The sequence below is a fragment of the Dermacentor variabilis genome, chromosome 4 (genome assembly GCF_050947875.1).
Source record: "Dermacentor variabilis isolate Ectoservices chromosome 4, ASM5094787v1, whole genome shotgun sequence".
Classification (NCBI taxonomy): domain Eukaryota; kingdom Metazoa; phylum Arthropoda; class Arachnida; order Ixodida; family Ixodidae; genus Dermacentor; species Dermacentor variabilis.
The window spans coordinates 47,550,153-47,563,767 of NC_134571.1; the positions used below are offsets into that span (position 1 = coordinate 47,550,153).

The 13,615-nt window shown below is 45.8% G+C and overlaps 1 protein-coding gene across 4 annotated transcripts in view; it reads left to right on the top strand.

Annotated features, from left to right (window-relative positions):
• Positions 1 to 13,615, top strand: part of LOC142579067 (sodium-dependent dopamine transporter-like) — a 140,474-nt gene that overhangs the window by 32,737 nt on the left and 94,122 nt on the right. Inside the window, exon 2 of one of the 4 annotated variants that reach the window (XM_075688898.1) lies at positions 2,579 to 2,810. The exons of 1 other annotated variant lie outside the window; for it this stretch is intronic. In XM_075688898.1, the coding sequence (XP_075545013.1) occupies positions 2,730 to 2,810 (81 nt within the window). In that variant the 5' untranslated portion in view covers positions 2,579 to 2,729. Of the gene's footprint in view, positions 1 to 2,026; positions 2,498 to 2,578; positions 2,811 to 3,600; positions 3,728 to 13,615 lie in introns of those variants that run through there. 2 more of the 4 variants (XM_075688897.1, XM_075688901.1) reach the window with 2 other exon arrangements.

A 13,615-nucleotide genomic window follows, 5' to 3' on the forward strand; every position in this document is an offset into this window, starting at 1 on the left:
GCTTTTGGAATCGTTCTCCAGGTTTTGGATAACTAGCTTACGTCACACTTCATTAATCCAGGCAGTAACTTACGTGACAGTGACATAATGAAAAGTACAGTGCACGAAGTATAGCTTATGGAAAATATTGGCGAGCTTTTATTAGAGTATAGCAGCCATAGGCTACCTTTGTGCACCCATTCTGTACTTGCTCATGCCGGTGTAAATTCTCATCAGAAATGACCCCTAAGATTTTTAAGAAAGGGACTCGTTGAATAAGAATATTGTTCAATGATAGTTTAAGAACTGCAGTATCGATACTTCTTTGCGGCAATTGAATTTGTATAGGAAAGCGTATGCTCCGCTAAGTGAAACCGTTTGCTAAATAGGTGTCACCAGACAGAGCAATACGTGTTGTAATTATTACGTTTGAAAACACAAACACCGCATACGCAAATGCACTAGGAAAAATAAAATATTTAAAATGATCCTGAAAAAGAAGCACTCATGCAACGCGCCGAACGGCTTTTCTCGCGCAGCCAAGCACCGCTGCTGCAGCCAACCGCCCATGCCAGCGTGGCGGTTTTACCCGGCCGGCCTGATGATAGGGCCATGATAGCCTTCGGGTAGAGCGGAGCTTCTTATGTGGTGCCACATTCGCCGCAGCAATGTCGCGGAAACTCGTTGACGTCATCCTTTCATTCCAGTGGGAAAAGAATTATGCAGATCCAACGCGCACACCTTGGAATGTGTGTGAAGTGAAGCCTTCGTGAAGTGGTTAATAAAGTGTTGTGGATTTGGCCATCTCATTCCTTGACCATTCATTCGGCCGTGCTACGCGATGTGACACAAGCGGCGATCTTCTCAAAGAGCCAGTTGGCGTTGACTCGATCAAAAGCACACGTGCTGTTATGGCGTTTTTTTTCTTTAAACTACATTCAGTAACACATTCAGCTATATTGCGGTTACAAGCAAGGAACTGTTCTTGTTGTTTTTCGCGGTCAACAAAAAGTGGCTTCTGTCTTCCTTTTATTCCTGGCGAGCTGATGGCGGGGTTTTCTCGACGCGAACAAACTCTATGTTCAAATCTCTCTCTCTCTCTCTCTCTATCTCTCTCTCTCTCCTATACTGCTCGCGCTTGTCATCCGGGAAGTTTTTGTTTCTTTACATTACAGCGCAGCGCCTGAGCGTTCGAGGAAAGTTACTTTTTCCAGTTTGATTCGACTTGTCCTGTTAGTAGTGTGGGAGTTGAGAACGAAGCTTCTCTGTAATAAACCTTGCTACAGGGTCACCTCTGTCAGACCGAGCTAGTGCTAGTGACAAAACTTAGCTGTCCCCCTTGATGGCTGCTTTTCGTGCTTCCGCGCCTTCAGGTGTGATATGCCATTGTGGCGACGCCTGCTTCTCTCTCGCTCTCTTTTGGCAGAGTATAATTTAGAAACTTGTATGTGTGCGGCATCATTAGGGAGTTTTAGAAATAGGCGACCAAAGTTAAGAGACGCTACCGCCGAGGCGTACAAAAGAACGCAAAAAGTGCACAAATGAGCTCGAGTTTTCGGCTACGTAAAACCGCTTACGGACTCTATTTTCTAAAACTCCCTACTGTAGTCATGTTGCTTGCCTACTGCACGTGGTCACTTCAGTGCTAGCAACAAATATGACCCAGTGCGTAGTCTCCCTTCCCAGATCCCTTCCGCACGCTCCCTTCGTCTCTCTTCGCGCTGTCGCATTCCGTTCGTTGTTCAGCCGCTATCGTTAATCGATACCTCTGGCCTGCTATCGACGCCTGGCTGAAAGTGCACTCCTGTCCCTATCTACAGTCCTCCAGCACAAAAAGGAAACAGAGCGAGAGCAGATTAAAAACAAAAAAAAAGGAACGTTCATAGAAACGAAGCCAACAGACGTCATAATCTCCTGCTCTCTCTCTCAGTCGCACGACGGCGTCTTTTGGAATGGACGCAATTGTGTCTGTGTGTGTGTGTGTCTGTGTACGGAGCGGCACCTAAAGACAGCCGACATGTAGCCCCCGCCCCCTTCCCCTCTTTCGACCGCCCTGCCTCCTGTAGCCCTCGCCTTTCGCAGCACCGAAAGAGGCGCCACTCTAATGCGAACGAAACTCAACTCAGGCCTTACGCGCGCGCACACACGCACGCAGTCGTACGCATGCACGCAGCACATCCGCCGTGCTCTGGTGGAGTCAAGACCGCGTCATCCCGAGGCGGTTGATCGCGCGCTTCCAGCCTCCCAAGACGTGTGTGTGTGGCCGTGCTCCGGCATCCTTCGGTGTCGTGCCGTCGACGGCTCTCGAGCCTCCTGTCGCCTCCCCCGAGTCGCCCAGTTTTCTTTTCTTTAAAACAAAACTCCGCTACCGGAAGTGACCCTCCATCGGCGGTCCAGAAACCCAGGAGCAGCCATGTTGCAGGCAGCGAGACGTTTCAGCACCGCGGTCGGGACCTCTTCGAATCCCATGCTCCTGGCCGCGAGGCGCTTTAGCACGGCCGTCATCAAAAACCTTGGGGTGAGTGTTGCCTGACGCTTTGCTGGTCTTTCTTTTTTTTCTTTCCTTTCGTCCTACCCGCGGTTGTGGGGACGGACTTAGGTCGTGGTGGTGGTGGTGGAGGAGGAGGAGGAGAAGGAGGAGAAGGAGGAGGTGTGGCGAAAAGTGTGGCCAGTCCTATGGAGCAAGAAGTGCGGCCGGTGCTGGGCTGAGACTTGAGGATCGAGACAGCTTTTGGCATAAAACTGTCAAGATGCCGGACTTGGTTACGCTCGGTTTTTCGAACCGGCGTTACTTGCCGATGTACCTGTCCAATGAGAGCTACACCATTGAGGTAAGTATGTATCCCCCATAAGTCTGGGCGTCAGCTGCACTAACCGATCTGTACTCCAGATGTTTACTAACCTTCCTCGCAGTTAGTACCCTGCTCAAGGCCGCGCGTGGGCGGTTGCAAAGCGTTAGAGGAAAAGGGCTGGGCAGCTGCTGTGGTCGAGCTGGGACAGTTTTATGATGACTGCTTTGTGAGAGGATGTCGCCATGCCTTGTCTATGTGGCAAGTGAGTTCCACGGAAACACGCAAGCTAGAGGAAGCTTTATTCAAACAAAGATTGTCATCCACCTGAGAGTACATGCCTCGTCTATTGCGACCCTTGATTTCATGCTTTCTATTGGTGGATTTAAACGTACTTACTTGCATTAGAACAGCGAAACATGCGACTCTGGGTAAGGATAACAGAACTGTACTTCTTTCTTTCTTTCATTCTTTCTTTCTTTTCTTTTCTTTTCTTTTTTGCACGCAGTCAGCAGCAAATAAGTTACTGAGAAGCGGTTTGTGGGAACCTGTGTTAATATGGCGCTCGCTACTCATGATTAAGCTGGTCAGCTCCCTTCCCTGCAATCGGTGAAGGTCGCATCACAGTCGTTCTAACTCCTACTCTGGAATTTCTTGAGTGCAAGGGCTTACGGATTACCTGAGCGGAGGTAGAGAAGGAACTCCAACACTATATTGAACGTGAGCCAAGAGACGCGGCTTCGCCTCATGTGCGATCGCCAAGAAACGATTAGCGTTCGCTGCGCAGAAAGAGACTCACCACCACAATTGCTTTTGTCCTATATGTGCGTGCGCTGGAGTCACTGAGTAGTCGCTTCGTTTGTTGCTGGGTGTGCTAGCGGCTCTTCATGAGGGCCAGGTTTCACAAGGGCGCATAGTTAGCAGACCAGAATGTAATTGGCGTGCTCGGAGGAAGCCACGTAAGTTGGAAAATTTATCAGTATACGATTTGTCCTTTACGTGTCTCCAGTATGTGCTTGGACAGCCTGATTATATAAACACCGCTTTTCTATGCGGGGAGGTAACAGCGGGCTTTCCTTGAGCCCGGGTAGTAGCACTAATATTTCTTCGCACTAATCTCGCGCAAAGTATTAGAATATTTTTTCCCCGGGAGCTTTCTACGCATCTTCGGGTAAGTGAAGAGATAATTGGCCCCGATGACGTCGGCTCCTTGACGAACGCAGAAATTTGTAGGCGAAGGAGAGTAACATTCATCTGCGTGCGCCGCGCTGTTCTTCCACTCTTCGCTACTTCACAGATCCTCACCAACTTGAACGCTTGTTGCTCATTCAGAAAAGAAAGTCGTGCTCGCATTGCATTCTTTGCATTCGCCCCCGTTATTATTTAAATGCTGAGTCATAGTTCGTTTGCGGTATATATCTGTTTTACTGAACTTATGGTTTTGCTGGTTTCATTCACTAAATCTTGTTCTAACACTTCAACTGTTGGGACTTCTTTATAGGAGTGAGATCTGTGTGCTTTGCCACTTTGTTTGTTCGCGTGTCATATCACAAGCTTTGTGCTTGCTTTTGCATGAGACATTGGATTTTAAGAGATCATTACGTTGGTTCGGCGTGTCGTTGAATTCAAGTTAGGTTGTATCCGGTGCCGACTGCAAGCAACAAGTAAAAAGAAGCAAATATGCTACTCTGCTGGCTCTCGATCCAGCTCCTCACAGCTTACTCAGAAAAGAAAAAGGAAATTAAAAAGCGGAATGCATCCTTATGCTTCTAAGGAAGAAAATTTGTTAGGCGAGCAAAACTACGCGAACACAGAGCCTCGTTGAACAGGTGCCTATGAGGTGGGTAGAAAATCACATTTGAAGAACTCATCGAATCAACGTTGCAGCAGCATTGGGGAATCGCAACCGTGTAATAATGCCCTTGCTGCTGACACCGCACCCAGCTAGCCATCGTTTTTGTTCCAATTGCTCAAGCTCTAATGACGGGGTCCCAGCTTCGCTGTGTATATAATTGTTAGGCGAGAACGTATAATTAGACTGTTTACTCTCTACGTCATTGCGGTCTGATAATTTCGACGCCCTGTCCTCGATTTATTATGCGTGAGAGAGCTTTGGCAGGCGATTTCCATTGGCTAATACTATAGCTACGTCAGTAGCTATAGTATTCACGTGGGTCTTGAAGAACGTTGCTTAACTCGTTCAACAAGTTTGTGTTGTTTCGAATGTCGGCAACCCTTAATTTCGGCTAGTTCTTTCTCATCGTGCCCAATCTCAATAAGCATCCAGCTGATTAAATCTCACTTTCCTTTCAGAGAAGCGGGCTCGTGATTAAAAACAAAATTTGGCGTGGTTTACTCGTTTGCTACCTTGTACCTGTATGGAAACGCGGAAGTGTTCTTGCAAATTTATACACAGTTCTTCAATATACTGACATTGTACCAGGTAACAAGCAACGTATGGAACAACACACAGTGCTGTTTTCTAATTCATCTGAGGGCTTTCAAAAGTAGACGAGAGCGATTTCTTATATGGGTGTTTAAACATTTGGCCGTAATTGCAGCTCCAGCAGCTCAAGGACAAGATTTTTTCACACGCGCTTTACATACATAATGTTTTCTCTGTACACTAGTTGAAAGCATTAAGCTAAATCATCATCATCATCATCATCATCATCATCATCAATCTATATTTATGTCGAGTGCCCGGACGAAGGCTCTCCCAGCAATCTCCAATTAACCCTGCGTTGCGCTAGTTGACTAGCCGGCAAATTTCCTAATTTTATTACCCCACCTAATTGTATGCCATCCTAGACCATGGTTCCCTTTCCTTGGCACCTATTGTGTAACTCTAATAGTCCACCGGTTATCTACCTTATACAATACATGGCCTGCCCAGCTCCATTTCTTTATCTTAATGTCAACTATAACATCGTCTATGTCTATGTGCTCTCTCATTCGATCAAACCATCTCTTCCTGTCTCTTAACGTTATGCTTAACATTTTTTGTTCCATCGCTCCTTGCATGGCCTTTAACTGATTCTCAAACTCATTTGCTAACCTCCAAAATTCTCGTTCTTACGTCAGCACCGGAAGAATGTAACGATTTTACACTTTTATTTTCAACGATAGCGGTATGCTCCCACCCAGGATTTGGTAAAAGCTAATCGTACAAACGTCCACACTCTTGGCTAGAGCATTCGCGTGCTGTACTGCAAAGCAAATAAGCAACAATGTCAAAGCAGCTTGTGCTTTCAGGATACCTCGCTGGACACTGTGTGACCTACGTGTTCAGGTGACTATACCGTTGCACCCAAGCACTGTCTTTCAAAGCAAGCCGAAGCGCAAAACATATGAATTTATTCCTCTCGTAGCGCGAGGCTGCGTGGTGCACCACGGAGGGCTCGAGACGCGAGTGTTGACTTATCTGCGTGCCAGCGAGAAATTGTGCTCCCTATGGCGGTATTTTCCGTACCTCTTCAGCAAGGCTTCATTTTCCCTACACATGATACAATGAATAGGAGAAAGACAGTTCTTTAAGAAGATCTATCTATCTATCTATCTATCTATCTATCTATCTATCTATCTATCTATCTATCTATCTATCTATCTATCTATCTGTCTGTCTGTCTGTCTGTCTGTCTGTCTGTCTGTCTGTCTGTCTGTGTCTGTCTGTCTGTCTGTCTGTCTGTCTGTCTGTCTGTCTGTCTGTCTGTCTGTCTGTCTATCTATCTATCTATCTATCTATCTATCTATCTATCTATCTATCTATCTATCTATCTATCTATCTATTTCATTTAACCTCCCAGAGAAACCGGAGCTATGACAGACGCCAAAATGGAGGGCTCCGCAGTAATTTTAATTCGACCACCTGGGGTTCCCAAGTGCGTGCCTAACTCCATGACACGCGAATCGTATTGGAGGCCGTCCGCCGTTTCGCCTTCCACAAGTATGTCGGGCTGATATATCAGAGGCGACGAAATAGTATGGACTTAGCGCTCGACTTCGCAGTGACGCCGCGGATATTCGCGACCGTCGTGACTGTATATATTCCAGCGTGGGCTCGCTCGTACGGTTCGCGCGTTTGTAATACATTACTAAGAGAAAATCGGGCTGAAACCCGTCCGGACCGCTGCTTCCCAGTCAGCCTTTGTTCCTACTTTGACCCAATCGAGGAATGCAATCCTTCGCTGAGAAGAAACAATCGTCATGTCATCTGCAGAACCCAATGTTCTTCTTTCATTTTCGCATCTTTTATTTGTTTTGAGCGTCTTTCTATTATTATTGAAATGAATATTAGGAGAGCTTGGCGCCTTTATTACGGCACCGGGTACTCCTTGTCACTTAGCAAAAGAAACAAATATGCGTAAAAAGGGAGAATAAAGACACAAGATATGGCACTCACTAGCACACCAGATGAATAAAAACTATACAGTCTAAAAGTACATGAATCGCAGTTCCATGCATGAGTTCAGCACGCATTCGCATATGTAGACAAATATTTTGAATAGCCAAACACACAACACATGTAGTTACACTGCAAGCACTGCACACAATTACAAATTGCGTAAAAATTACGATCACCACATAAATCAATTGATAAGCCAGAGCAACATTTATATAACTCATTTAGATTGTATTAGGATTAACTTATTATTTCCCCGAAATATTGGTGTCCTCGAAATACTTCTTGATGAAGAAATTGCGGTCACTGACCAAGTCAAGGTGAAAATAACAGAGACATTTCGGGACCCGTACGGGTTCGTTGATCACAGTAAAGGCGGGCAAGAGCCGCAAGTCGTTCTTATGCCAAAATGTGACGTAGGGAACGGGTGTAGTTGGCAGGAAGATTTCCATCAGTCCTGTTGATACTGTTGTCAGTAGTTTGAATAAATAAAGATTCTAACAAGAGTCGCGTCATCGAATTATTTTCCTTAGCTATTATAGCAGCGTTTTCCCAATCGATGCGGTGACGGATTATATTCAGATTGTTCTGCATTCGTGGTCACTATCCACGAATTATCCAGGAACGGGTACCCCAAGAAGTTTATTAAATCAAATATCGTGCGTCTTGAAAAAATACAAAGAAAGGCAGTCAGGTTTATATTTAATAAATTCGCAAGACTGGACTCTCCCTCTAAAATTATGACAGAAAACTCCATACCTACTCTTGAATCGCGCCGAAAGCTGCTAAGACTTGAATTCCTTTCCCTTCTTCTCAACAACAGGCTTGAAATTAAACCATCGACTTATATAACGCCTGAACTAACACGGCAAACAAGACAGCATCATCCGGACTCACTAACACCCTATTATGCTCGGACTAACACGTTTAAATTTTCTTTTTTTCCCAGAACAGTATCAGACTGGAACGACAGTTTACAGACACAGTGTGACTAAAATTTGTATAAATCTGTATTTGTTTTTTCTTAATTTGTTCTCTTTTGTTTGTATACGTTCTATTGCCCCTCTGCTTGGACCGAAAGGTCTGCAGTATGTACTAAATAAATAAATAAATAAATAAAAATAAACAAAATGGAAGCCCGTGTCCTCCATCCAAGGCAGTCTCAAGGCAAGTCGTTCACGAAACGCGCTGGCGTCCCATATGTGCCTGGCGTCAGCGAAGCTCTCAGCCGCGTATTTTCAAGATACGATCTTAGAACAGCACACATGCCATCCAACAAGCTGAGAAACCAGCTTGTTAACGTAAAGGATAGGCTTGAAACCAAGAATTACCCCGGTGTCATTTACAAGATACCATGCGGAGACTGCAGCTGCAGTTACATCGGTGAAACCGGCAAATTCACGAGAAGATTAAAAGAGCACCAAAGGGTCGTCTCCAACAAGAAAAAAGTATCGAACGCCCTTGCCGAACACGCCCATAATCGCAGTCACCGCATCGATTGGGAAAACGCTGCTATAGTAGCTAAGGAAAAGAATGCACTAGAGGAGGCGATAATATACATATTCGTCTGGATGGCCACGAGAACATTGCGGACTAGAGGCACGTTTCATCTTGTATAAGAAGTATCTCCACTGTAAACGGAAATAACTCCGAGGTGGGAGTATACTGCTTGTCCTATAGCGACCCCCCGGTTCGGAGTTTTTTTTGCTCCGTATGATCGGAGTAGAATTTTTACTCCGTACGAGCGGAATTTTCGCGTGGAATTATGGGAGTTTTTTTTCTGTCTTTTCTTTATTTTTTGCTTTGCTATTGACGGAGTTCTTTCGAGGTGCAATGGGAGTATAAAAAGAGCCATCGCGTGAGTTTGCGCGAACATGTTTACATGCAGAGGCTGCTGGTCAAATTTCGAAATATGCACACGAGACCGCGTCGAATTCGACGGAACACGTCAATGAAAGCACATATATCATGACATACATAAACATTTCAGAAACACCCAATGCAGAAATTTGAAAGACATCACACGTACACGCGATACTCAATGAGCAACGGTGCCAGTATATATAGCCACGATATTGTGTGCCTCGAAACCGCCTAGGGAGCAGCTGTGCTGTTTTCAGAATTACGACTCACATGCTCGTTCATACGAGATCTCTCTCTCTGAAATTAACAGAATACCTTAAGCAACACAAAACTGTTAATTCAAAATAGTGAGAGAGAAAAAGTTAATGGCGTAATTTTTCAAAATTATCATGCCATTCTGTGAGTGCTGAAGCGACTTCGCACACTGCCGGCGTTCGCGGCCAAAAAGTAGTGCGTTAGTTACAGTAAGCAAGAAAAATGTAAGTGCATGTGTTGCATAGCAAAATTAAATTTTTGCGATATAGTGGTAGCGTAGCAAGAAATTATTACGTTTGAGCATGACCCGCAGCAGCCGACATAATTAACACCGCGAAATGCGCCGTCATACATTTTATACACCGCACTACTTGCTCTGCGTCCGAGCAATCTGTCTCGGTTGCGAAAAGGAGCTACATCGCTGATCTGTCGAGTGAATCCCTAAACTCGGAGCCAGCAGGCATGCGTCTAAATCAATGTCTCGGATAGAGCGTAATGTTAATGCAATATAGGAAGCAACGACGTGACCAAAACATATATGCGCGATAACAATTCGATTCACATCGCTCAATAAGAAGCTTTATTTTCAGTACGCATACTTATGTCCTACCGTTTTTCTTCGGGCGAGGATATCCGTTCACAGATACATAAAAACAGTTGCTTGCACTCCGGTCTTTCTCACTGGCAACACAGCACCGCAACGAACTTGGGTTACGCCATTCATGCGCGACTAGCACGGATGTCGTCGCTCGAACAGTGGCTACTGTTGCCATTGCTACGCGGTCCTTTCAAACACTACACTGGACGTTGTCAGCATGTACTAAAAGGTCATAGAAGTCGCATTTCACGTACTGAAGAACACAAGACAGGGTGACGCAGCACGAAAACACAGCCAGAACGTGAGCCGACATCACGAGCCAGTGAGCAGCTTCGAGGTATACCTAAGCCTTTTTCCGCACTTGAAAACGTGGTTCTTGCAATCATCGTTGTCAGCAAAGCGATCACAGCTAATGTACTTGATGCTGAGATACAGTGAGCTCCAGGCATGCCAATAACACTTTCTGGAAGGAAATGCGGGAAACAAATTGACGAAACGCTGTCGCGGAACAACACTTCACAGACGTAAACAAACCGTCAGCCATGAGCACTGCCCGCTCCGCCGAACGCGCCCGGTCGCTGGCGAGGCGCACAGCCTCATGGGAAGCGCCACGTGACCAACCTGTATCGGCGGATGGGAGTTTTTTTAAAACTCCCTGTCGGAGTTTCACGGGAGAACAAGATTTTTAAGCGGAGTAAAATCGCGTCATGTCGCCTTAATACTCCCGCAGCTAGCCAGCGGAGTGAAACGAGGGGATGGCGCTGTTTTGCTCCCATACATCGGAGTAAATATTTGAGAGGGGAGGTTTTAGGGCACATCACCTCTTAAAAACTCCCAGGTGGGTTTATTTTCGTTTACAGTGCTTAATCGTAAATGCAGCAGCAAGCCGCAGGCGGTGCATCAATGTTTCAAATTTTCTGTTTTCTCTTAAAGTTTCCGCAATTTATAGGTTTATACATGGGTCTATAAAGTAAAACTCCGAGTTCTTAGATTGCTGATCAAACCAGGTAGTTTCGCTCAGACGACAGGAAATCTGTCTCAGGACCAGACGGACTTCACTACCCAAAAGGGGAAGATTGATTGTCTCTGCGTTATTGTGCGCCAGATTCGTAGCTGTGTTGCTGCAGTATTAGCAGGAATGTTGTTGTGCCCGGGTATCCTCTGAAATGCAATTACGTGATTCATTGCGCTTGCTTTTGTATATTCTTTGAACGTCTGTGGTAAACGAGTCTTCATTCCGCTTTCGCGAACAGACGCTGCGGCTGGGCTGCGAATGATGTCCCGTGATTGTAGTTTGCCCCTGCGGGACTCAAACGTTTTCACCATGTGTCGTTTGCGTTCGTTGTCTCCGGACATACGGATTCACCTCCCGCCTGGGTTACCACGAGGTGAACAGACCATGCTGTACCGTCTGTGGCTAGGCGTTGCCTTTACGAACTCATATGCTTTCCTTATTGGAATGGCCAACAGCCCCACGTGCGACACACGCAACAGCGAAGAGACGCTCACACATATTATCTGTGTTTGCCCGCGATATAGTGCCCACAGACAAGTCATGTGCGGTATACTGGACCAGTTGGACAACCGTCCACTATCGGAACTCAAAGCTTTGGGTCAGTGCTCTGAAAGAACATTCGCGTTGAAAGCCTTACTCGCGGTATTAAGGTTGCTGCAGTCTACGGGGCTTCACGATAGACTTTAAGAAGGCCGCTCACTATACCGCTCTATAATGTACGCGCTTTATTAGTGCTCGTCTTGCTTTCTCTCTGTCTCCCCCTTTTTATCCCCCTTAACCCTTCCCCCGTGCAGTGTAGCCAACCGAAACTACCTCTGGTTAACCTCCCTGCCTTTCTCTGTATCATTTTCTCTCTATCTTGAGCTTCTCCTACAATAGCAAAGTGTTCAAAAAATTTTTCTTATTGCTTTGCAGTAGTCTGAGAGCGGCTTGCGAATCGCCAAATATATCCCATTTTTGCGACTTCTTTTCTGATGTTATGAGCACAAAGCACACAGGATTGCAAATAGTTCTGCCACTGTAGAAGATGTCTCTCGCGATAATTTAAATGTTTGCTCTAGCGCCAAATGTGGAATGAGGAATGCTAAAGTTGAGGAATTTTTATAACACGAACCGTCTGTGTACACGTGGGTGTACTGTGGATATAATGAGTAAATTTGGAAGATTGCCAGTTGCTGTGCGGCTACCATAAACATGTCTCTCTTAGATGTAATCCCATCGACCGATAATTCTACTTTAGGTCATGTTAATATCCAAGTAGGGTAACTAACATCCACTTTGCATAGTTCAAATCTTGGTAGTAATGTGTTGTGTTCTTGAACAACATCATGAATTTTGCTTTTGTTTCGTTCGCTAAGCACGAAGTTTAACGGATGCTTCTCGTGTTAGGTTAAGATGCGAAAAACATGTCGGCATGCTTCAGCCTCAAGACATACCGCAGCCCCCTTGCCAGTACACGTTGAAGATGTTTCTCAGAAGTTTGCGATAAACCATGGAGAATAGGTGCCGATTAAGCATTTTCTTTTTGTTTTATGAGTGCGTTATGGACTGAGCATCTTATTTTTTGTTTCTTATTTTCCCGTATTTCTGGGTGATTTCTAGTATGCCTGTTTGTGAAGTACATGCCTTTTCGCTAGCCCATTTCGTCAGTCTGTCGTCAGTCGGCAAAGAGCAACGACAGCTCCCAGTCGGGTCTGGGCGCATGACGACATACTCGGGCTCACAAGATTAACTATATGCTACGCAACCTACGTCTCTTCACAAACATAAAAGATGTTACGTAAATATAATAAGCCTTTCTTTTTTTTTCATTTCTCCCCCTCACGCTGAAGCAGCGCTTCCAAAGTTATGCGTCTGGTGACTTGTGGCACGCCACCGATATCACTGGGGTGCCTGACCGCACGGTGCATGTGATTGCCTACTACGGCGAGTGAAACTTATCATCAAACAACCTACTGGGAACGATGACGTGCGTAAGCATTTCTTCTCAGTAGCGTCTATCTGAATGGAGCAACGAAAAATAGGGCTTCTAAGTTCTCTCACACTGCGGACCTATCGGGCGCTTACTGCTTAGTCGACAGACACTAGAGAGCTGAAAACAATAGGAGCTCCCAACCGTTATGTCTGAAGCCATTCAAGTTGCAAGTGTGCTAAGTAGGCAGCAACACACGCAGAGAGAGAGAGAGAGAGAGAGAGAGAGAGAGAGAGAGAGAGAGAGAGAGAGAGAAAGGCAAAGGAAAGACAGGGAGGTTAACCCGAGATGATCTCCGGTTGGCTACCCTGTACTGGGGAAGGGGCAAGGGGATGCAATAGGTGTGAGAGAGAAGGATAAAAAAAGAAAAGAAAAACCTAAACACACACACGCACGTACACACGAACTGTTTCTGTGGGCACTGTCACGCAGCCCGCAAAGGCGTTCCTAGTCTTACGCAGTGTCACCGTATAGTCCTACGTCACAAAGTGTGCATTCACAATTTATCAGAAAGTACCGTGTCTTTCAAGTGTCGCAGCAGCGCCTTCATAGCAGATCGCGCTGATGTTCGCGTAGGCCAGTTTCCAAGGATCTTGTTTTCTGACATTGACACGCAGAGACGAGAATAGGCTCAATAGGGTGGTTGCGCTGACACACATACAAACGGATGGGAGAACAAACCACCGGGTACCGTGAATTACGCCATTATTATCGCCTCTCTTCAGAGTATACATTACAGTAT